General features: G+C 38.0%; 1 protein-coding gene across 3 annotated transcripts in view; it reads right to left on the bottom strand.

Annotated features, from left to right (window-relative positions):
• Positions 1 to 22335, bottom strand: part of GALC (galactosylceramidase) — a 39660-nt gene extending 17325 nt beyond the window's left edge. The window contains exons 1-7 of one of the 3 annotated variants that reach the window (XM_075753750.1): positions 22035 to 22333; positions 21004 to 21072; positions 19014 to 19077; positions 16850 to 16963; positions 15275 to 15414; positions 13521 to 13559; positions 3084 to 3214 (exon numbers count right to left, since the gene is read on the bottom strand). In XM_075753750.1, coding sequence (XP_075609865.1) covers positions 3084 to 3214; positions 13521 to 13559; positions 15275 to 15414; positions 16850 to 16963; positions 19014 to 19077; positions 21004 to 21072; positions 22035 to 22202 — 725 coding nt within the window. In that variant the 5' untranslated portion in view covers positions 22203 to 22333. Of the gene's footprint in view, positions 1 to 3083; positions 3215 to 8842; positions 8971 to 13520; positions 13560 to 15274; positions 15415 to 16849; positions 16964 to 19013; positions 19078 to 21003; positions 21073 to 22034 lie in introns of all 3 variants that reach the window. The other 2 variants (XM_075753751.1, XM_075753752.1) reach the window with 2 other exon arrangements.
• Positions 22336 to 22684: the final 349 nt, after the last annotated feature.

Below are 22684 nucleotides of genomic sequence, written 5' to 3'. Positions count from 1 at the left end.
TAAGTTTAAACCTCTTATCGCTTCAAGAGAAGAATTTACCACAGCTATTACTATCAGTGTTTGTATTCTTCAAACCACTGTCATTTACTAAAAAAGTATTTTCATTGTTCCCTCCTTCCTTCTTTAAACCCCTCTGAAAACAGCAGACGATTGGTTCATCATCAGGGCCTCTAGCTGTTAGATTGGTAACAAAGTATTTTTTAAAATATTAACTATTATGAGATATGTGTTTTATACAGCAGATAAATCAGCAATATAACTCCAACAGGAAAAAATTCACAGTTGCCTATGCAGGGCAGCTAAACTAAATTAGATATACTAAGAAAAGCTCTTTAACTTATGGATTGCAAATGCTGCAAAGAGAAATAGCAGTGGTTTCCACCATTTTTCTCTCATAAATCAGTACAAGGCTGTGGAAACTAAATAAATTTTAAAAAAGATCAGCCTATATAATACCATCACTACAGTGAAATTTTGCAGAAAATCACTACCTACGTAAACCTTAAAATCTAGTTCTCAAAAAAAACCTCTAGAGAACAGAAATCGCCAGCTAACAACACTGTCTCTCCTACTTCTCATTCTGTATCAGCACACAGGCCTGGGAGGGACTTGGGACACTTTGAATTCCCACTACTACAGGTACCACATCATGATTCCATCATGCAGTAATGTCACAACATCATCTTGTTTTTCTTAGGTTGTTAACTTGGGCATAATTAGGTCTAACAAATTTCTTTAAAACGTTTGGTTTTCTGTGACACATTTAGCAATATGTGTGTTTAGAACAGATCCGGTTAAGAACATTGATGCTTCTAACCAAAAAGACTGAGTTGTCATCTAGTGGCATACTAATTCATATTAGGTGAAAATGAAAGTTGTTACTCCTAAACTCACTGACACTTTCTAAACACTTCCTATTTTCTTTCAATTAACAGCAGGAAGCGGGGGGGGGGGGGGGGTAATTTTCAACATAAAGACCAAGCTATTCTGACTCTACAATTGTATGGCATGCAAAAAATATAATGTGTTTAACTGTGTTACAAACAAGTAGCACATCTAAAGTACTCCTATGAGTAGCCATGGAATTTGCAAGCCCATCCTTGAAAAACGTTGTTTTCAAGACCTGCAATGTAATTTAAATGTGTTCAAAGTAGGAGTAATACTTGTTCATAATTCATATTTCATTTCACTGGTAAGACTGATGAAACTGTAATAGCCCTGAAAAGCTGTTTGGAAGTATCACATTACAAAGAGCTTTGGTGACCTGGGTCATTCTTATGTATGTGAACATCTATTAATAGTTTTACAGTGTGTCTTCAGGGTTGCCTCTAATTTCTAGCCATTACAATATCTTGCAGATGAAGCCTGGATGCAAATAGTGCAAAATAAAACAAAAGCAGTAGCTTTAACTAATCTCCCATCCAGCCTGTCTGATGAGAGACCTCACAGATCACAAATTATGTTACCAAGCCAAAAATTGATTTTATGTACATTCATGTAAAATTCTGGCTATCTGAAATATTGTTATAGTTTAAAATTAAAAGAAAGCCAACAATTTTTTATTTAAAGATACTATGATAGGATGTGCACCGCTAAATGTCCAGTAGCCAACTGATTATCCATTACACAAGAGAGTATTTCATCTCTCTGTATAAGATCGAATCAGAGTAGGGGCATAAAACTTACACTTGCAAAGAGTTAAGCAACTACAGCTTACTGAGATAGTGTAAGAAGGGGGCCTACAGGAAAGATGGTGAGGGACTGTTTATCAGGGAGTGTAGTGACAGGACAAGGGGTAATGGGTTAAAAGTGAAGGAGGGTCGATTTAGATTAGATGTTAGAAAGAAATTCTTCACTATGAGGGTGGTGAAGCACTGGAACAGGTTGCCCAGAGCAGCTGTGGATGCCCCCTCCCTGGAAGTGTTCAAGGCCAGGTTGGATGGGGCTTTGGGTAACCTGGTCTAGTGGAGGGTGTCCCTGCCCATGGCAGGGGGGTTGGAACCAGACGATCTTTAAGGTCCCTTCCAACCCAAACCATCCCATGATTCAATGATTCTAAAAACAGTCGAGCTTCAGGAACTGACACTGGATGCATACTTGTAGTTGCCAAAACCCAGAAAGGAAACATGCTCACTACATTGGGATCGTGGTAATTACAGTGGATTTGCATCTTAGAGTTCACAATTGCTTTCACTTGTTGATCCACACATCATCCAAGACTCCACTTCCAAAAAACTGTCAGGATAGTTTTTATTGTTCAGAGTGGAGGGAGGGTTTGATTTGGGTTGGGGCGGGGGGGTGTGCAGGCTTAATTTCTACACCTCCTGTGGGTCTATATATATATATAAAGACAAATGAAAAAGACTCAAGCTGAAGCAAGGAACAGCCATATTGAAGCACGTAATTGGGTCAGGCAAGTTTATGGAACCTACTGTAAAAAGAAAAGTTAATGAGCAAGTCTTACACACATTTCCATTCAGCAGACAAGTCAGTAATCAATCTCAAATTTAGTCTACTATTGCAAAATATTAGCATCACATGATGAAACCCCAAACTAGAAAAACAAGTCGGTTGCATGCTTTCCAAACACAACCTTCCTATCAAAACAAAATGGGAACTAAGAATCAAGACATTGTAACTAAAAAAAGAGTCATAGCCCCAATCCATTTCTGGATCACACCCATTTCTGTAACAGCCCAGTGGAGGTCAGTAACACAAGGCTGTATACAAAGCTGTAAAGCTAAAGCACTTTTTGCATACCAATACAGGAACTAAAACAACCCTCAGAATAAACAGGGTTGTCCAAAAAAACCTTTAATTCGTCAAAAGTGCAACCTCAGCCAATCGGAATCTTCCACATGATAGGAGACTCACGATTCAATTAAAGGGTTGAGGCTCTCACCAAGACAACAGCCCATGTGATTTGATGTGGGTTAGTAAGAAAGATTATAGTATCAATCCTTTCATTGCAGGTAAGAGCATGGAGAAGCAAAGCCTTGGCTGTGCTAGTTATAAATAAGCAAGACGAAGGCAAACCATGAACAAACCACCACGAAAGAAAAAAAACAGAGAGAACCCCCTACCCAATCACATCGACCATTCCATGGAGCTCAGAGTCAAGCAGCAAGACAAAGGAAATGGGTTCCCACAGTCTATCGCTGGCTATGATCCTCACCTGCTGCAGACCGTGCTTATCCAATGTGTATCTCAACAGCTTTGAAAAAAAAAAAAAGGAGAGCAAAGAACAGAGAGAAGGAACAAATAAAAAAAACCGTTTTTCAAATTGTCAAAAGTTTATATTGGGAAAGGCTGCATCTTCTTCAGCACTGTTTGAACATATTTCAAAACCAAAATCAATCCAATTCTTGTTTTTACAACAGTTGGACAATTGTTATACCAAACAAAATGTAATAGATTGTCAAGCATGAAGCGCCTTCAAAGAAGGACACCTTCTTCCTCTACCACACCAAACCCCAAAGTATATGACAAAAGGAAAAATTAAAAACATTTGGTTCTTTTTTTTTTTTTTACACATACAAAAGTGTAAAGACAAAGCATATCACATTTCCTGCAAGATACTCTATTTGTAGATCAGCCACTTGGATGTTACAGTGCTGAGGGTTGGGCTACAAGGACCACATACATGCCAAGGACAACAGAATTATAACTTATAAACATTGTAAATGCACAGTAAACATTTAATTAAGGAGTTGATTCCCCCTATTCTCCCTGCTAATCAACTAATTCAGTTTAACAGTGAAACAATACAAATGAGATCAGCTCTTCCTAAACACAACCAACACACGAAACGAGAAAAACCCCAGACACATAGAGCACAGTTGAGTGATAAGGTGTCTATTTCAAGTTTTAAAATTGCAACCACCATATGCTTTCCTAGAGACATTTTAAGGCCTTGAAAGTCAATTAAATAAGTCTAAAATATCACGTAACACTAAGTCTAATGATGTAGTTTCTTGAAGTCCAGAGGTCCCCTAAACAGCATTTGCTGCACTTGTAAATTCATATAACATCAAATGCCTAATTACCTTCACGTCATTCTGTATATTTCTACCATATATAATCTTCTCTAACAGAGAACACTACCTGCAGAAAACAGTGCTGCAGGATCTTTTTTCCACAGATCAGGATGTGAGGTAGCTTATGTACAGTTTGATAGTAGCCTGAAACGTCAAGATTTCCTGCCCCAAGGTCTTAAGAACTTTGCCTGAACACAATGTTAGTATTACTTCTGCATTGTGGTTTCCTGTTACACCTACATGTTAGAATACAGCAGTATTTGGTTTGCAGACTTATACATACATACATACATACAAAGGTGATGTAAATTATGTAGCAATTAGGGGAGGTTCCTGATGACTAGAGAAACAGTTTTAATGCCCGTCTTCAAGAAGAAGCAACTGAGAAACTACAGGCCCATCAACCTAGCCTCAGTCCCCAGGGAGATTACACAGCGAGTCTTCCTGGAAGCCACTTCCAAGCACAAGAAGGATAGGAGGATGACTGGAAACGGCAGCATGGATTTACCAAGGGCAAATCATGCGTGTAAATATGATTACATTCAACACCAGGTTGACTACCCGTGCAGGTGAAACCAGTGGATGTCATATACCTTGACTTTAGCAAAATCTCCCACCAAGGTGGATAGAAAACTCCAATCAGGGTGCACATTGCTAGTGATGTCCCATAGGTTGATATTAGGGCCAGTACTGTTCGATGTCTTTAATAAAACTCAGGAAGCTCACATTTTGTTTTGCTTGCACACACAGCTTTGTTTTCCCTATTAAGCTGTCTTTATCTCAACACTCAAGTTTTCTCACTTTCACCCTTCTGATTCTCCCTCCTATCCCACTGAGGGGGAGTGAACGAGTGGTTGTGTGGAGCTGAGCTGCCTTGCAGGGTTAACCTACAACAACGGTTATATGATGAAAAGGAGGGCTGTTATTGAAAGAGAAATAACAAACTGGGGAAAAAAAAGGCTGAAAGGAACGTTGTCAAGTTCAATAGATGTGAACACGAAGTCCTGTGCCTGGGAAAGAATAATCTCTTGCAACAATACAGGCTGTGGACTGATGAAAAATTCAGTTAGGTGTAAGAACTTAAAGGAAAGGGGGGGGTGAAGACGACAGAGCATGAGTATGGTCAAATACATGGAATAAGTTGCCCAAAGAGGTTATGAAGATATTAAATCCGAACAAGCCTCAGCACCATGATCTAACTGCACCTGCTTGATGCAGAGGGGGTTCAACTAGATGACCTCCAGAGGTCCTGTGCAAACCCTGTTAGTCAATAATTCTAATTACAGGTAATATCCCCAGACATAAGACACAAAAAAAAGACTGTTCTACTAGTAAAATCTATTGTTTAAAACTGAGACAAAAATTATGCCTTAAGAACAGTTACATAAATCCAAAATTAAGTTTCTATCTTGTGCTTTGAACTACATAACACAAAAATCCTGTTTAAAATGAAGGCAAAAGCAGCATGGTCCAAAATCATAAAATAAATCCAGAAAACAGTATTTTCTATAATTAAACTTTGTTCTTCAACCAGCTTAGCATAGTCTTAGACAAGTCAATTCATCTTTCTCTCTTACAGTAACTGTTATCTACCTCAGAGAGAGAAAATAACAGTGAGCTGAACTTGTTCTTCCTTTTGAACTGAGAAAACATTCCTGGATCATAAGATTAATGATTCCTCTCAAGTTGCAACTATATTAACTATGAAAATCAACAGAACAAGAACCCCTTACATAAAAGCCATAGTCATTGACAAATAGCTCTTAAATACATCACCTATCTTCTTTGTTCATTAAGACTTACCATGATTTTTTTTTTTTTTTTTTTTTTTTTTTTTTTTTAGTGACAGGCACTAGGAGACAGGAAAAAAAGAGAAATTGAAGTGGCAGCCATCATTTCTGCTATTTGATCATTGTATTACAGAAGACTCATGATACATCAACTAGAAATAAAATACGATTTGTTCTGTCTGGTAAACAAAAACTGATGAAGGCCGATCTTTTTCCACCACCCAATATACAATCACTGTCCACTAATAATGACTTACAAGTCAAAGATAACTTAAATAATTGAGAGCTATGTAAAAGCATTTTCAATTTGTCTTCTTCCAGATAAACATTAAAAAAAAATATTGTGGAATATATTCAAGTCTAATTGTGTATTGGCATATAGGCCTTTAAGAAAGGACTTGTCAGATAGAGCTATGGGCTCTACAGGCTTTCTTAAAAACAGCAAACAAAATCCACATCTAACAGAAGGTGTAGTACTGAGCCATAGTACATCCTGGGAGAAAAGTAGTATGAGTATATACTACACAAACACAGAAATAGCACCCATTAAAATAACATAGGAAGACAGTAGTGAAGATGGTCTCACAAACAAAATAAGGAAGCATAACGTAACACAGTTTAAGACTTGAGCTAACTATATTACAATTTTTTTTTTCCATTTCCAAGCACTTTATGAATACTGTGTAAGTAATTTGATTTAGTAGCAGATAAAGACTTTTTTTTTTTTTTCTTTTCTTCTTCTAACAAATTTCCTGTTTTCAGTGGCAAATGCTGCAACTCAGCAGTATGAAATGATGGCAAGCAATATGTTCAGGAAGACCACTCCTTCAACCAATGAAATTGAAACACACTGAATAAGAGCTTGGTAGCCTTTGTTCTAGTGAGAAAATATGAAGTCCTTCATCTTTCAAATCACAAGCCAGCAGACAGCAAATAAGGAGGTGAAAAAACAGACATAGAAACTTTACCTTACATCTACCTCAGATATGCTTCAGATTGCAAATGGTATTTTAGGCAGAGATAAAGCTCCACAAGGAGCAATGATATCAAGGTAAAAATTATCTGATATGAAAAAGAAAGGAAAGGAAAAAAAGAAAATGAAAGGAAACACAAAGGTTACTTTTTGGGTGGATGCCAAAGCAATCATTTCAATTATCTTGATAATTTCTAAATAAAACAATACAAATTTAACCCCAGGTTTCCATTCCAAAATAGAAGAACTAAGAAAAAGTCACAGAGAGGGTATACTTGAAAAGAGATTACAGAACAATGTACAGAAAAGGATTTCTGAGAAAAGAGTTTAAGACTATTTAGGAAAACAGATTGACTAGCAGATTTTGCAAACAACTAGACACAGTTATCTAAGAGACGTAGAGATACGGCGTACTTTTAGGAACTTTCTGAACCTGAGCATTTGAAGGACAGATGCCTAAATACTATTATCTTTTTCTAGGTCAGCAAAACCTTTGTTTGGTAGTTGGTGCCTTAAAGTCAGTATTGGCTGAGAAACACTGTGTTGTCATTTCGTACTAGCCTTAATTTCTTGATAGATAACAACACTACTGCACAGGAAATATTCTAACTCTTCATTTTTTGTGATCAGCAGGGGTGGAGGAGGTGGGGACGCTCAGGAAAAACCTCTGACAAAGAAAACTTTCATCTTAAAGAGCAACTAAAACATGTCTGTGGTCCTAAAGGCTACAAACAAAGCCAGGTACTCGTAAGCCTTGATTGTGTCAAGCTCTTAAAGAAATAAGAGCCATACACACTCAGTGCATTCATTCTGCAAGTTTCATTGGCATGGAAATCATAACTAAAACATTTCCTAATACACCATAACTTGCCCATGTGCAAATCTTGCCTAACTTAAGAAAGTTATAAGTTTTTAAACCAAATGAGTTATTCAATGCTGGCATTATGATTGGTCCTTCTCAGGCAGCCACTTCCAAGTGGATGAGTGTTTACAAGCTCAAGACATATAAAAGCAGTTTCTTTATACAATCCCTTGCTATAACCTTTGAACCATGTATTAGTTTAAACAATTATGAACAGATCAGATCCCCTTACGTACAGATGAGGATAAATGGTACACTAGTGACAATAAGCATGTTCTTAACACAATAAGGTTAACAGCATAGGAAAGAAAGTTAACAAATGTAACACAAGTGAACAATTTATACACTCACTTAAAGGTCATTTCCACTAGGAACATGCTATAATTTTTAAAAACCTATTTATAATTTTGAGAAATCAGAGATTACCAAGAAAGCAAGAGCAGCAGAATAAGTATCAAGCCAGTTGACAGAAGCGAGGTAGTAAGAAAGCGTATTATGGAGCAAGAGTGCAGGCAAACAATCAAGTTGCCATTTGCTAGAACTGCAACAGCAGGCATTCCTAGCTGCTAAAACTAAGATGCCTGTTATTAGTTTAAAAACAAATTTTGGAAGTTTGTTTTCACTTGCACTTTACTGTGTGTCTGCTTCTAATACTATCTGTTATCAGATATAAACAACAAACAGAAACTCCTAGCTTTAGGACATGACCAGAAAAATCTCAAGCAAAGGACATGTAACAGGGAACGCTGCAAGCATGGTAAGTCCCAAGGTGATAAGTTCCAGCGTGAAAGTTCAAGTTCACCTGAAATTAAAACTGATTGTAGACCAAGAATTCAGTCCTAAGGTTTTTCTGACTTTGAGGATGCACATGCATATTAGCCAGAAGTCTCCTGTCATTCGCTAGTGCCAAGGTAAGAAGCCTAAAACATAGCTCCTAACTGCACACTTGAAATAAGTGATGGAAGAGTGGTAAGGTTACCTTACACATGTACTAAACTGAGAGAAGAGAGGAAGACAGGAAAGAGTAATCAGTCACCACTGTACATGATGATGACAAAACTGGGAATGGCTAGGAAGTATGAAATAAGAATAAATGACTTCTCAAAATGGAGATGAAGACTGCCTCACAGAAATGAAGCAATAAGCAATATATAAAATTCCTCCCTTCTCCCACACTTACCCGACTACCTCAACAGCATCATTAAGATAGGGATCAACTATCATCTCCTTTGAAATGTTCCAATCTCCATCCGCAGCAATGATGCCAACGTTCCATAGACCCAGTCTGTCCAAAGATTGTCGAAGTACCTTAGTAACAGATAACACCACTTAAAGTACAGCCTTCATCAACCAGGCAACATGAACATTTAAGACTGAAAACAATTTAAGAACTGTAGGATGAGTCAGTGGAAGCATTTTTCTTCACCCAAGATGGGTAAGAGAAGTTCTCACTTCTGAAAGGAGAGCCATAATGATAACTAAGACAAAGTTAATAAGTACTTTTAACACTGAAGGGTTATCCATGACATTCAGATAACCACTACACAAAAATGGGCTTCTCATCACTTGGATTACATTTGATACCCCATGTGCCTATGTGTACTCCACCTGGACGCTCTCAACATACTGACTCCATCCACTGAGTGTGCGTAATTCATTACATACGAGTAATGGGTTTATCATAGTCAGTCATCGTAAGTTGATCTCAAAATGATGACTGGCTAGAATGTGGAAGTGGACATACCTCCACAAATGATCAGAAGTGAAAGTTAACCTGATCCCAAAAAAAAGTATATTGGGAAAACGAGGACTGAAGTTTTAAAATAGAAAAGTCCTTGTAACCACGCAATTCTCTACAAGAATAGAAATCTTTGCCAAACATCTGTCCTTTTCAAGCAAAGAACACCTAAGCATTCTTTTCACAGGCTTTTTTACTGAACAAAAAAAAAAAAATCCCTCGATGTTATAAGCGTCTGATATTTAAGTTTACCCACTACTTGGCTCCTCATATGTCTCACTAATTTTCAGGAATGTAATGCATGAAACTGGAATTGCATATTCACAACAAAACTGAGGGCAGTCAACTTTGACTTCAAACATGCCAGCAGAAGAAAATTCCTATTCTGTCTTTCCAGCTTCTCCTTACTATTTCACTGTCAAAGACGATAAATCTCTTACATTTGCCTGTGGAACTTCTTAGACATACTATACCCAGCTCTAACAGTTAAGAATGAACCAGGCTTATACAGGGCTGGAATTACACAACCATGTTTTATCCGAACACTCAATTTAAAAAAAAAAAAAAACCCCACACATTATAAAAAGTATTTTCAGCAGCTTCCACATACAGTTGCATCTGAAAAAGGACATCAGTCCACAGTCTAAAATCCTTGATGTGCTATGTGTTGCATGTGTAAGATTTTTCCAACCATTTGAAGATCAGTAGGCATGAATCCTTAAATAATTTCATGTAATAGCTCTCCAGCAATGTGAAGAAGAATAGGAAGCATTTCTAATTTGATGTGTAGTCAAATAAGGACACAAAGCAAAGTCCAAGTGTTAATGACAATGAAAGCCTGGATCTAAAGGACATAAAACTTACTAAGAACAAGAAAAGTAGCAATGAAGTTCTGTTCAGCTGCTTGAAGCCTTTGAAGCATAAAGTTTACTAGAAGAATAATTCATAATGGTAGAAATACTTACAGAAATGTCCTTGCAATTTAAAGCTTTCTAGCTAGACGCATATTCGGAAAAACTTCCTAACCATACAGATAGTTCAGAAGAACAAAATTGCTAGAAAGGTTGCAGAACTTCCATGTTGAAAGATAAGTATCAAGGACACAGAACTGTAGACACCCAAAATGAACTCCATAATAACACGTGTAGAATGGTTCCCTTACACTCAGTGTTCATGTTTATATACAGATACTCCTCACATTTTAGGGTTAAAGATGATGTTATTTAAAAAATATAATTAGAAGAATAGGATCTTCTTGAATAAGAATTTATAAGCAATAGATTCATCATTTCTTTTTTTCATTTTTCTACTTAATAAGAAACATATATAGCACCTTAGTGGATGAAGTAACTAAAATAACTTCTTACAAGTCAAAATTTAGCAAGATAACTAAGAGCTCATCTATGTCACGTATTTGTCAGACATTACAGAAAATGTTTGGTGTGCAACAGCACACTTCAGTAAATGGACCTTTTTCGAAATGGTGGACTGCAAATAGAACTATCGTGCTGATTAGAGAATAGATGCCACGCAACTGCGAAGTGTAAGAAAACGAATGGTAAAACAGGCCTTATATCAATTAACATGCAGTGGAGGGAAGGCTGACACTTTTCAGTAAATATTTGGGTGATTTTAAGATCAAATTTTAAACTAAATATTTAGCTCTATAAGCCAAAAGCTTAGTCCCAATTCAACAGCATTTAAAATGCTAACAAGTAGAACGCTGTACCTACAGTCAACAGTTTGGTCTCCACATTCATTCTCCCCACATTAGGAAGTCAAGACAAACAGATGAGAAAGCTTCCCGGTGACAAGCCATAGGACTAGGCAAAATAGAACATTTCTATTTCTTACAAGACATATAGAAAGCCAGAAAACCAGTTTTAGTAAAAGACCAAATCAGTGATATAGGGAAATAAAATTAGTATTTTATTTATAGTAAGACCTGCCTTCTCTCTGATGATTCTTTTGACAAAGGGTTCAGTCTCATAGGCATTCCAATCAACATAACATCTACCCAGTGAATAAAACAAAATTTACAGCTTAAAAACAAAAAAAATCTCACTATTTATCTTCCGTCTTACTTGCATTGTTTTATTCCAGCCTGCAAACAAGTGTTTTCAGTTCTGTTTGGTTTTGCTTCTATAACACACATACTGAACAACTAGAGGCTTCTACCTGAGGTCCACATGCACGTGCATTTCCCCCTCCTCCCCTACCAGCATAACTTACCTATGATTAGAATTATCCTTTAAGAGACTACCACTATCCTTAGTGATTTCTCTATTAGCCTACACCCAATTAGTGAACCACTTTTTTTTGAAAAAGAAAAGCCTGGAACTCATATTGTCTGAGGCTAAATATAACAGAAAACTTCTAGTTCCTAAGCATTTTTTGTAACAGACAGCACCCTATGAACTCATTTCCTAGCTTAAAAAAAATTTAAAAATTAGGCTATGATTTGTGCTGAACACACATTGGGATGGAATATTTTAAAAGGATTCTAAGCACACTCACTGAGCAAGTTTAGACAGAGATTTAAGTAGTTTCACTAGCAAATTCTAAAGCATTTACACATCCACCAGAGTTTTGTTATTTAACATGCTCAAAGAAACAAGACACTTTGACATAGATGCCAAGATATCCTGCTGTGTCATGCTTCAGTGTATTTGTGTTTTCTCTGGAAGGAATTTTGTCAGTCACTCAAAAACTCTAGTGTCAAACCTGCGTCTAAAGTCTAGACAATACCTTTTATTAAATTAGTTGTGAAGTACACATAGCAAAATTTGGTCTAAGATGTGGTAAGACTTGGAAACTAAGTTACTGTGGTGGCAGTGAACCTGGTAAATCAGTTTAAAATACATGGTTAACATATTTGTTAACAAGAAACCCATAAAGCTGGATATAAGGTATTCCTCTTTCTTTGTATAAGGTATACAGCCAGCACAGAACTTTCTGCCAGTGCTTCCTACCCTCCCTCAAAGCACTGCACAAATCATAGGAAACAGCTATAAGGGTATTCATCTAATTTTCCATCCCAGAAAATATAATGTTAAAAAGAAATGTGTTACAGGGGAGCATTCTCAATTTCCAGGAGGACGCAGAATTTTTTATATGACAGCCTCATGAAAGATACTTAAAGATACTTTTTTGCTCTTATTGCAATGTCAAGTTTAACTGTAGTACACTATTTCCTGTAGCATTCTACTAAAACTAAGCACTGAACAAAATAACTACAAAAGTTGCCAAGGACAAATGATGTGACTAACCTCATCCAGTGTACACAAACTAAGAACTGAAACTTTTCTAGTAGCCACTAATTGACTAATTTTATGCAGATAGGATACAATTCCTGCTGAGTTCTGAAAAAAAGAATCAGCAGTTTTTCTACGCACTCAATTTAACTCTTATTTGCTTTTAAGAAGAGATAACACTATTGCTTCTGAGCCTCGAAGCAGCGACAAGGAAATGAACAAATCTTGTACTTAAGATCCCACTTCAATATAACATAACAAACAGAAGTGAGTTTTCAAAGAAGGGCAGGGGGGAAGCAGGGGCAGACAGCAGTGAGAGATATTAAGAGATATCTCAAGGTTGGTTATGTGAAATACTATGTTCCTCCAAGTCTTTCAGAACAGGAGGCACTGAATTTTGCACAGCTAAAAACACAGAGCCTTTATTACGTTTTCCATAAAATAAAGAACATGGAGTTTTATAGCAATAATTGAAGGGTATTATATCCACTGGCACTTTGCCACAGAATTTTAAGTAATTCTAGATTTTGGACTTATAACTATATCCAAGCCAGTACAAAATGATGAATTTGTATGATTTCAATAGCATCAACTGGAGCTTCCATTAAAACATAAAGGTCCTAAACATTTGGCATACACTGACACACTTAAAGTTCAAAATAACAGTTTCAGACACACACACAAAAGAAGATCTACAGATCTGATCCTCTTACCATTCCATGCCTGCAACTACAAGAAACAGAGTTCAGTAAGTGAGGTAGTTGCAGAATTAAGGTCCCCTTTCCATGCAAATTCAGAAAAGCTAATTGTTTACATATGAAAAAAGACAAACATTTCACTTTAGAGAAATAAGAAAAAATACATACCTTTATATATTTGCTACTAAATGCCCTTTCATTCCATATCTATAAAGGAAAAGTAAAAAGCCATTTAGAAAAATCAGGATATGTCAATGCATAATGAAATATTTTATTTAGGTATATATAAGATTACACAATCCATTAGCGAACTCCACGGCTTCAGTTTGCTACAGAAAGTGCTCTCGTTGGTTTTGTTATCAACTCTTCAGGGGAAAATTCTATATCAAAGTTCAAAATAGCTGCTTGCTTATCTATCTCTAAGGTCTACTGATTGCCTTCTTGCTCAAAAGAACTCTAGAGCTGCTTGAGCTCTACAATGGTAGCAGTGTCACACATGACACATTGTAGACAATGGGTCTACAGTTTGTTAGAAATCATTGAGAAACACATTGCGGCTTCAAGGTGTTTTCCTAGCAAATGGGCCCTGTTGCCATAGGCTGATATAGCAGAGCTAGAACAAGTTACATAGCGAACAATTGCCTACATTTTCAGGGGGTTACTCAATGAAACTAACAGTTCTTTTTAATTACACAGGACTGTAGCCATACTTGAACACAGGAGAGATCCAGCATAGTTTTAGTAAACAGACACAAAATTATCTCACTTCTGTTGCTCTGGATTTTCCATCTTCTATGAAAGAGTGTTTAAGCTAAACACAGCTCAAAATTCAAAAGCAGAAATGCTGGGCTTCCTTTCTACCAAATACCCTCGCCAATAAAATACATAGTCAGAAACTTTCTTTCTTTCTTTTATTCAAACCACAACATGAACACTGTGACTCACATCCAACAGTAAAGGTGAAAGTACCCCTGTACATGTAGATTACCCAAGCATGTACAAGCAGTTTCTTGAAGGTGGGATACGTCCATTTGATTTTGATAGTTCTAAATCCTTCCATAAGTGCTAATATGTGACTTCAGAAATAAGCCAATCAAAAAAAAGTTACTTACTGAAAGGCACATTTCATCATAAAGCAAATAACAATATATAACACATGCTATAAACCAAAAGAGCAATAAAGGCTAACAATGTAGAATCAGAAAAGCATTAAAATTGTTTTGCCACTTTCTGAGCTTTCACAGAGCTCACTGCCTCCCTGTATTTCAGATTCTACCCACAAAGAAACCAGACATGATGCAATGTCTACATTGCCTGTAGAAGCAGAAATTCCCTTTTCTTAGAAGTATAGAATCCAGAAGGCCAATCACCATGAAGTAACAACACAGAAACCAGACATTACTCAAATTTGTAAAGTGCAGAACTTACCTTCTACTCTAAGAGCAAAGCAAGGAGGAAATTTAACAGCATTTGTTCTCCCTGTGCCCCCAACTGAATTGCTGAAGCATCACTGTATTACCCAAAGTGCAAGACTGACACAGCTGAAATAAGTCAGCAACATCAAGGGGAATGCATTCCAGGGGAGATATACATCAGATACACCTTCCCGCATTACAGCGGCAAGATTAGACTTCCTTTGAGGGATGGGAACCATAGTTTCAGAAGCTTTGCTCTGGACTGCTGAATTGATTTTCAGCTTTCTGCAGTTAGACAACTGTCTCATATCAAAACACTTAAAAGTCCAAAATAAGTGTTTCAGTAAGTACAGGACTGATTTTAGAGGAATCCTAGCCACACATTTTCTTAATCAGAATTAAAAATAAAAAGTTCAATCTCAGTCAAATAATGAACTTGAAAGAGACAAGACCAAGATCTTAGGAATGAAGATAGATAAAATATACAGGAGATTTTGATTTACTGACCCCAATATAATCAATATCCAAATCATGATACTGTTTAGCTCCTAATATCCAAGAAATAACATAGTAAGCAGTGACATCTGGATAGTCATAGGGCCAGTTTTCACCCCTCCCTATCCATGCCGGAAATGTCCAAGGTAATCCTGGAAAGGGAGAAGAAAAACAAGTGAATACGAAAAGTGGTTGGTCCACATTACTCAGGAAGCTTCAACAGCGAGCTGTAATTTGTTCTACCTAAAATGAAGGAGCTGATATGCACTTCAAATTCACATAGTTCCAGAAAAGGCAATAAACCATATTATTATTTAACTAGAGAGTACGCGTTAATATAAACTGTGATCAAACATATTAATAGCTGCTTTTTTTTTTTAAGCTAGAAAACCTTACTAGAGAACAACCGAGTACATACAGTCTTTCAATTGTGTGGTATTAGCGCTCTCACGTTTAAAATTCCAAAGATTTTAGGATAAAAATTTACAAAGTTACAGACAAAGGATCAATACTGAACTCCAAAAACTGTTAATCTCCTGAATATGAATTTCAGAAGAAGTGATGATCTGATCATAATAGAGGAAGATAGATTAGGATCATGAAAAATCATTTCCAAGTCTCAGCTGTTTAGTGATCTTGTAGTAAATAACAACAAATTAACCTAACCAGATGCTGCTAAGTTTTCAGCTGACTTTGAATTAGCCTATGGTGTCTTATACAAAGGCAAACCCTCCTTCCTTTGTTGAGAGCTTGATCTGAGAGAAGAGGGAGGTTATTAATAATCACAATTAGTGATAGATGGTAAGCTTACTGCTTGTAATAGTGCCTGTCTAACAACCTGACTAGCAAACCCTGCACCAAGCGATGCCTTGTGGCTGGATATGGCAAAGCCTGATCCCTGGAAAAAGGGGGGATTAGATACTGTTTAATTGATAGATTTCTCACCTTGCTTCATATGAAATACATTTTGTAAAGTGTTTCAATTAAAGTCTAGCATTCCACATTTGTACTGACACAGCACACATACAACTCATGATCAGAATGGCGAGACAGGAAAGTCCTCTTACAACTCAACTACACACACAAGACAAATCAGAAGACAAGAACCACTATAGTGAGGAGGGGGTGATGGGTTTGTAATAAGAACATAAAATTAAATTTAGTGCATGTAAGGTTTACAGATTTATACTTCCTGTAAGTTTACTTTATCCCTTAGAATTTTTTTTACTCTTATTCAGAAATTCAGCTCTCATGACAAATCATTTATGTTCATTGCTGTGATACTAAGCATTAATGTTATTTGATACAAGTAAATTATTAGATAGTTATTTCTTATCCTATGCTACTTGTTACATACATTCTTGTTATGCTACTTGTTATATATTGTGCTACTGTAACAAAGTAAAACACAGTAAGTTTAAGTGACACATCAAGGCAAGCTTACCAAATATTAGAGATTCTACTTTGCCTACTGCAACATCAAACCATCTGCCAATTAAAATTAAAATTAATAAGCTAATTAAGGGTCAGATATGTAATTTAGTGTGGGGGGAAAGCATTTAAATCCTAAAGCTTGAAGCAATTTACCAATCAGTTTAATTTGGGGGTTCCTCTTTTTGGCTTCTTTCATCAGCCACCACTCATAGCCCCGGAAGTAATTCTCATCATTTTCATAGTGCATATGGGAGGGTTCAGTGCCATCTAGGAAGGAAAGAAGCAGGTAGCTCACAATTATCTTCTGTGTCATAAGCTGTTACACACTATTAAGTTTTCTGTATTGCTCACTGCCACAGCATGCAAGCACATACCTCCAACATGGTTCACATGTTCTTTGGTATGTATTTCAAAGCAAAATGAGTGCTGGGAGGGCACACACAAGACTTGCCAACCCTCATTCTTAGCATATTAACTTACCGTATTAACTTAGCATAAATTTAATTTTTATTTTTAAGGGACTATGCCTGCTTTCAACATCAGATTTTTCTGTGCTTAGCTATGATAGTGCTAAATCTATATTCATGATTATCTTGGTCCCAACAACCGCTAGAAAAGTTACAACATTAAGATCAGGAAGGAGAAAAAAAAAAAAAACCACCAACCAAACACACATACATTTCTAGAAGCTGGTTATATCTAAACCAAAAAGCAAACAAAAGAAGGTTATAGTTTGCTCCTTCTGTGCAAGGTAAATCCAGGGAGAGGAAAGAAAGGAGCTGCCATGAAGTTTTTTCAGTGACAGGAAAAAGTTCTTTTTCTTATTATAGTAAAAGATCTAGTTTGTAATTTTTATGGTATTACATAACTGCAGGAAGACTTTTTGGAATTGAAGGCTATGCACTGAATTCCCTCAGGCAAAGGTAAATGAGCTAAAAAGGTGCAAAAGAATCAGTGTTGCATGGGAAGTCATTACACACAAAAGTCAATTAATAACTTGTGCTCGCAACTGCAACAATTACATATACTAACCTATATGCCTAATTGTTCTAGAGATCTCCTCTAATGGGACTTTTTTTTTAATGAAGCTTGCTGAAACAGCGCATTTTATTACAGAAAATCGGATTTTTTTTATTTTTTTTTTTTAACCTTACTCACACTTGACTATTTGGAAGTTCTACTTGTCAGAGACCTAGAACAACAATAAGATTCTAAACTTAGACTCCTGATCACACCTCTGAGGTCAGAATAAGAGCTGCAGTATAGCTTGTTAAGATATATGCATCTTATTATTCTCCTCCTAAAAACTGGGAAGCCATCACACAAGTATGTAGCATTCTTCTTAGCCAGCAGCAAGAGTGTTTGAAGAGAAGGTCTGTGCATGCATGAAGACAACTCCACTCTCCTCTAACCAGCAACTTATTGACCAAATACTGAGCTCTTACACCCAGTATAATACTTCTCACCATGTTAATTTTTCTTAAGGAAGTAAACCAAAGAATGAAAAACAATATCTAATTACACAAACACAGATATTTAAAATAAATATATATATATATAAAATGCCACAAAGACAGATGCTATGCTTTCTATTTATTAACTGAGTCTGCTTTAAGTCTATTCTTAATGTCGCCAAGGTTTACTTTGGCGGAGGGGAGGGGGGGGAAGGAGGGAGGGAGGGGTTGGGGGACGATGACCAAAGGAAAAAAAAAAAAACCACACAGATATGAACTGTAGTCTAGTTACTGCTTCTCACCTTCTGATCACAATCAGTTACTAAACAGTTTCTCCTATATGTAAATATAGTAGGCTAGGCAAATTACACCGAGACATATTTTCATTTGCAATTGTGGCCAGGCAAAAAAAAAAAAAAAAATAGTGCCTACTGTCAGACAATGCCACTCCAGTGAAATGTAGCAGCTCATTAAAACAAAGAAACATAATTGCTTCTGACCAGCTGTCTTGTATTTTCATGCTTTTAAGATATAAACTACCCAGTCCTACACAAGTTTTACAGTTTGTATTGCTAAACTAGCATTTGAGAAATGCTCTGCAATTCAGAAAGCTACTAGAGCTTCCTTAATCTTGGGGAACAAAAGAACTCATTTGGTCTAGAATGCAACCTATTAACCATAGGTTAGTGAGAACCCTCTCCAGAAAATTAGTGTAAATTCCTCTTCTGCGAGTTAGCAGACTGCAACTTCAGTACAACCACAGAATGCATCTCCATGCTTCAGCTAAAGTGACAAGTGCAGGACATGTTACTTGTGGCATCGCTGCAGAGAGAAGCTAAACCCTGCTCAAGCAAAATCCATACCTGTTGATTGTCCATCACCTCCAATCTCTACTTTGAGGATATGTAAAGAAGCACCAAAATTTGGCTAGAAAAAGAAAGACAGAAAACCAAACAGAATTCTGCTGTTAACAAGAAGAATGCAATAAATAAGTGTACAATTTTGAGGATGCTAAAATTTCAGTACCTTTTTTTTTTAAACAGCCATTATAGATGCAATGAGAGATTATACAAAACTCTGCTTCAAAAGGAAATTGAGCAAAATAAATAGTACACTTATCTTCAGTCAGTTTCACTGACTCTTGCACCATTAATGACACTTCTCCCCAGCTGTGCAGATTTTAAAATGGTTATGCTCAAGAAAATACTGAAGCACTCTTAAAGTAGAATAGGGGCTATATGAGGAACACAACAGTATTTTTAATGTTATTAGAAGTCATTTGTTTTCTTTTAAAAATTAAATTATTGAAGTTAATATTTCTGTAAATAATTTATTATTTGCTGTAAAGGGTTACACTGCTTAAGTGAAAGAGCATACATACGAGTCAGAAATAATCTGCTAACTACAGGTGGAAAGGCAAGAGAGAAAAAAACACCACACTGGAAAACAAACGGCCACCTAGTCCACTATCCTTTTCCCCTGGCATCTGACTGGTGGAGCAGAATACAAAATTCAAGCTCATACCGGTGATCCTAGTCCTCATATGTTCTTCCAGTCATTAGTGGCTTAAGAGTTGCTCAAGCCAGAAGTTACAGCTAATCATTATTTTAATAACCAGTAATAAGCTGGCCTCCTCCATGGAATTACCCAAGTATAATTTTAGCATCCAAAAAAAAAAAAAAAAAGTTTTAAGATGTGAGAATACAGTTTGATTAAAAAATATGCTGCATAGATGACAGTTTGCTTGGCTTACAACTTTGGATTTTTTTTATTTAGTTTTTAAACAAGAAGCAAGTACTCCCAGTTTACCACTTCTCTTCCTGACATTTCTGATTTTAAACTTTTAACACATTTGCTCTCTCATCCCCATTATGAAAGTTGGCTGACATTAAAAGACAAGGAGAATGAGGCAAGGTGTACCCCTCCCAGATGTCTCATGACAGCCTAAGAGGTTTTGGTGACATATTCTATGTCAAAAATTCTTTGAAAATCATAATCTCTCAGCTAGACTTTCTTTTACCACATGCCTACTGATTCCTTCAGAAAACTCATAGTTGTAACACACAGCTCTGGTCTCCAAAAAACATAGGTTTTGATCCCCCAGTCACGCAATATGCCTTACTCTACCTTTTAAAACCAATTCTTTAAACTACACAATAAATTATTCCCCTCCAGCCATCTGGATTACACTACTTGAAAGTGACATGACAACCTCTTCTAGCAGAGTAATTTACAGTGCCAAAAGCAAAACAAGTTATTACTGTCCCATAATCTTACCATATATTAAGTTGGGTAACTCCACAGGTTGCTAACTAAAGCAGCTTACAAACCAATAATGGTCACACACCTTCTAGAGTAACTGCACTTACACTTGAAACTAGTTTGGAATAGATATGCTATTGAAATGATGCAGTCTGCACAGCCATTTTCATATTATGTGAACCTATCTGTACTCAAAAAAAATAAAAACTGTCTCAAAGACCCACTTCCTGCAATTGGTATGAACAGCTAAACCCCTCATTTTAGCCACAAAAATTATTTAATCCTCATTAAGCCCACACGGATAATCAAAATATGTTGAAAACATATTTTTAAAACCTATCGTGAAAACATAAAAGGAATTTTCATACTAATTTGAAGAAACAGACTCCTGAACAAAATGCTGGTTGTCAAAAACTACAGCTAAAGTTTAAGGTTCTGATAAAAATCGACATTAAAGTAGATGCTTTACAAGATGAGATTTTTTTCTAATTTCAAGTGGAACCAAATATACTATAGGAATTTCAACATTACACAATAGGAAATTCTGCGTGAAAATTATAGACATTATTGTAGCAGTGAAACTGACTTTACCTTGAACAGATAATCTAAAATCTGGGAGCGATAAGGTTCTTGGTAGTTCACCAGGAGTCTAGATGTGGCCTAAAATGGAAAGAAAACAAGAAAATATGAAAACCTAACTTTTAAACATATAAGTACATCTCAGTTTGTCAGTCTAGGACTTTCACATAGCTAATAAACCTACAAAAATAATTACAACACCAGGAACTCAGCTAAGCCCCTACAAAAACCCTTTTCTATCCCTTCAATTGTGTATTTCTGGTTTCATAGATTGCAATTGCCTTGTACTCCGGTAACCTGCAATTTACTGCAAAGAGAGTCAAGAAAATAGAGAAACCAAGAGATCTCACAGACTTAATGCAAGCAAAACACAACTCCCTCCCAGCACCGTTTCTCCTGCTCCACTCGAATTTCCCTTGTTTGGTTCAACGGGAGCTCGCAGGGCACGCATGTAGGAGGGCAAGGACATCAGCTCAGCAGGTCCAAGAAACTGGTAAGGACTCGCAGGATCTCATGGCCGCTGGCCCACAGGAAAGCACACAACTGGCTCTTGGCTCATCCAGCATTTTAAAACTCATGGAGAGAAATAGTTAGGAAGACTCCAGAAGATACCCACCCTGGCACAGCTCTCCTCCAGGCCCCGAGGATGTGGCTGGCCCTCGGCACCCTGAGCATCCTGACGAGAAAGAGCCACTGTGCAGCTGACCGGCGGACAGGCACAAAGCAGGGCCTGGCTCCCGCTCTCCTCGCAGCCAGGACCACTGCCCGCACAGCTGCTCTCAGGGCCTCCAGGCCCCCCCCTCAGCCAGCCACTCACGCCTCGCCACCCCCTTCCCTCAGGGCTCCCCTCAGAGCTCTCCTCCCCCCACCTCCAACGGCTCCCCCGGCCCAGACCCCGCCGAAGCCTCGGGGACTGCACCGAAGCCACCGAACACGCCCAGTGACGGAACCCCCAGCCCGAGTGCCCGTTGCAACGGACGCCCCAAGGAGAGGATTAGCACCACAGCACCGGAGAACCCCCCACGCCCGTCGGCGCCGCTCACCCCGCCGCCGCTGACAGCTCCGATCCCGTCGAACTGCCTGCCCAGCCCGCCGGCGTCGTCCAGCACGTAGGTGGCCGTCGAAAGCGCAGCGGCACAGACCCCGGGGAGCCCCGGGCCCCAGCTGCAGCCGAGCAGGAGCCATGCCAACAGCAGAGCCGCGCACCCCATCCCACCGCTCCGCACCCCTCCGCGTCCCGGACGCGCCGCGCCGTCCCTACAGCAACACGGCTCCGCCTGTCACGTGACCGCACAACCTGGCAATCACCTCAGGGGCGGGACGTGAGTGCCGTTCGCCGCCATTTTGCTAAAGGGAAAGACGAAGGGAAGGGAAGGGAAGGCTTTCAGCCCTTACCGGCAACCCCCTCCCGGGTTGAAGTTCGTGGTTGCCATTTTGAGAAAGGGCGAAACAAGTGCCGGCTGGCGGAAAGCGTACCGCCATGCTGGAATTGGGCACTGAATAGCGAGTGAAGCCATTGTGGAGCTATCTTGGGTGCCGGAAAGCTGACTGGCTGTGCAGCGAGGCGGGGCGTGGACGTCACGGCTAGACAGGGTTTGGCTGGGAACGCGCAACAAGATTGCGTTTAGGACAGCATGAGCAGACTGTTGTGAGACGTACACCAAGCTCACCTATTTTGGGGCCCTCTGGCAAG

Source organism: Balearica regulorum, chromosome 5 (genome assembly GCF_011004875.1).
Source record: "Balearica regulorum gibbericeps isolate bBalReg1 chromosome 5, bBalReg1.pri, whole genome shotgun sequence".
NCBI lineage: Eukaryota > Metazoa > Chordata > Aves > Gruiformes > Gruidae > Balearica > Balearica regulorum.
The sequence above is the reverse complement of the archived record's forward strand: the minus strand, read 5'-3'. Positions and strand labels throughout refer to the sequence as shown.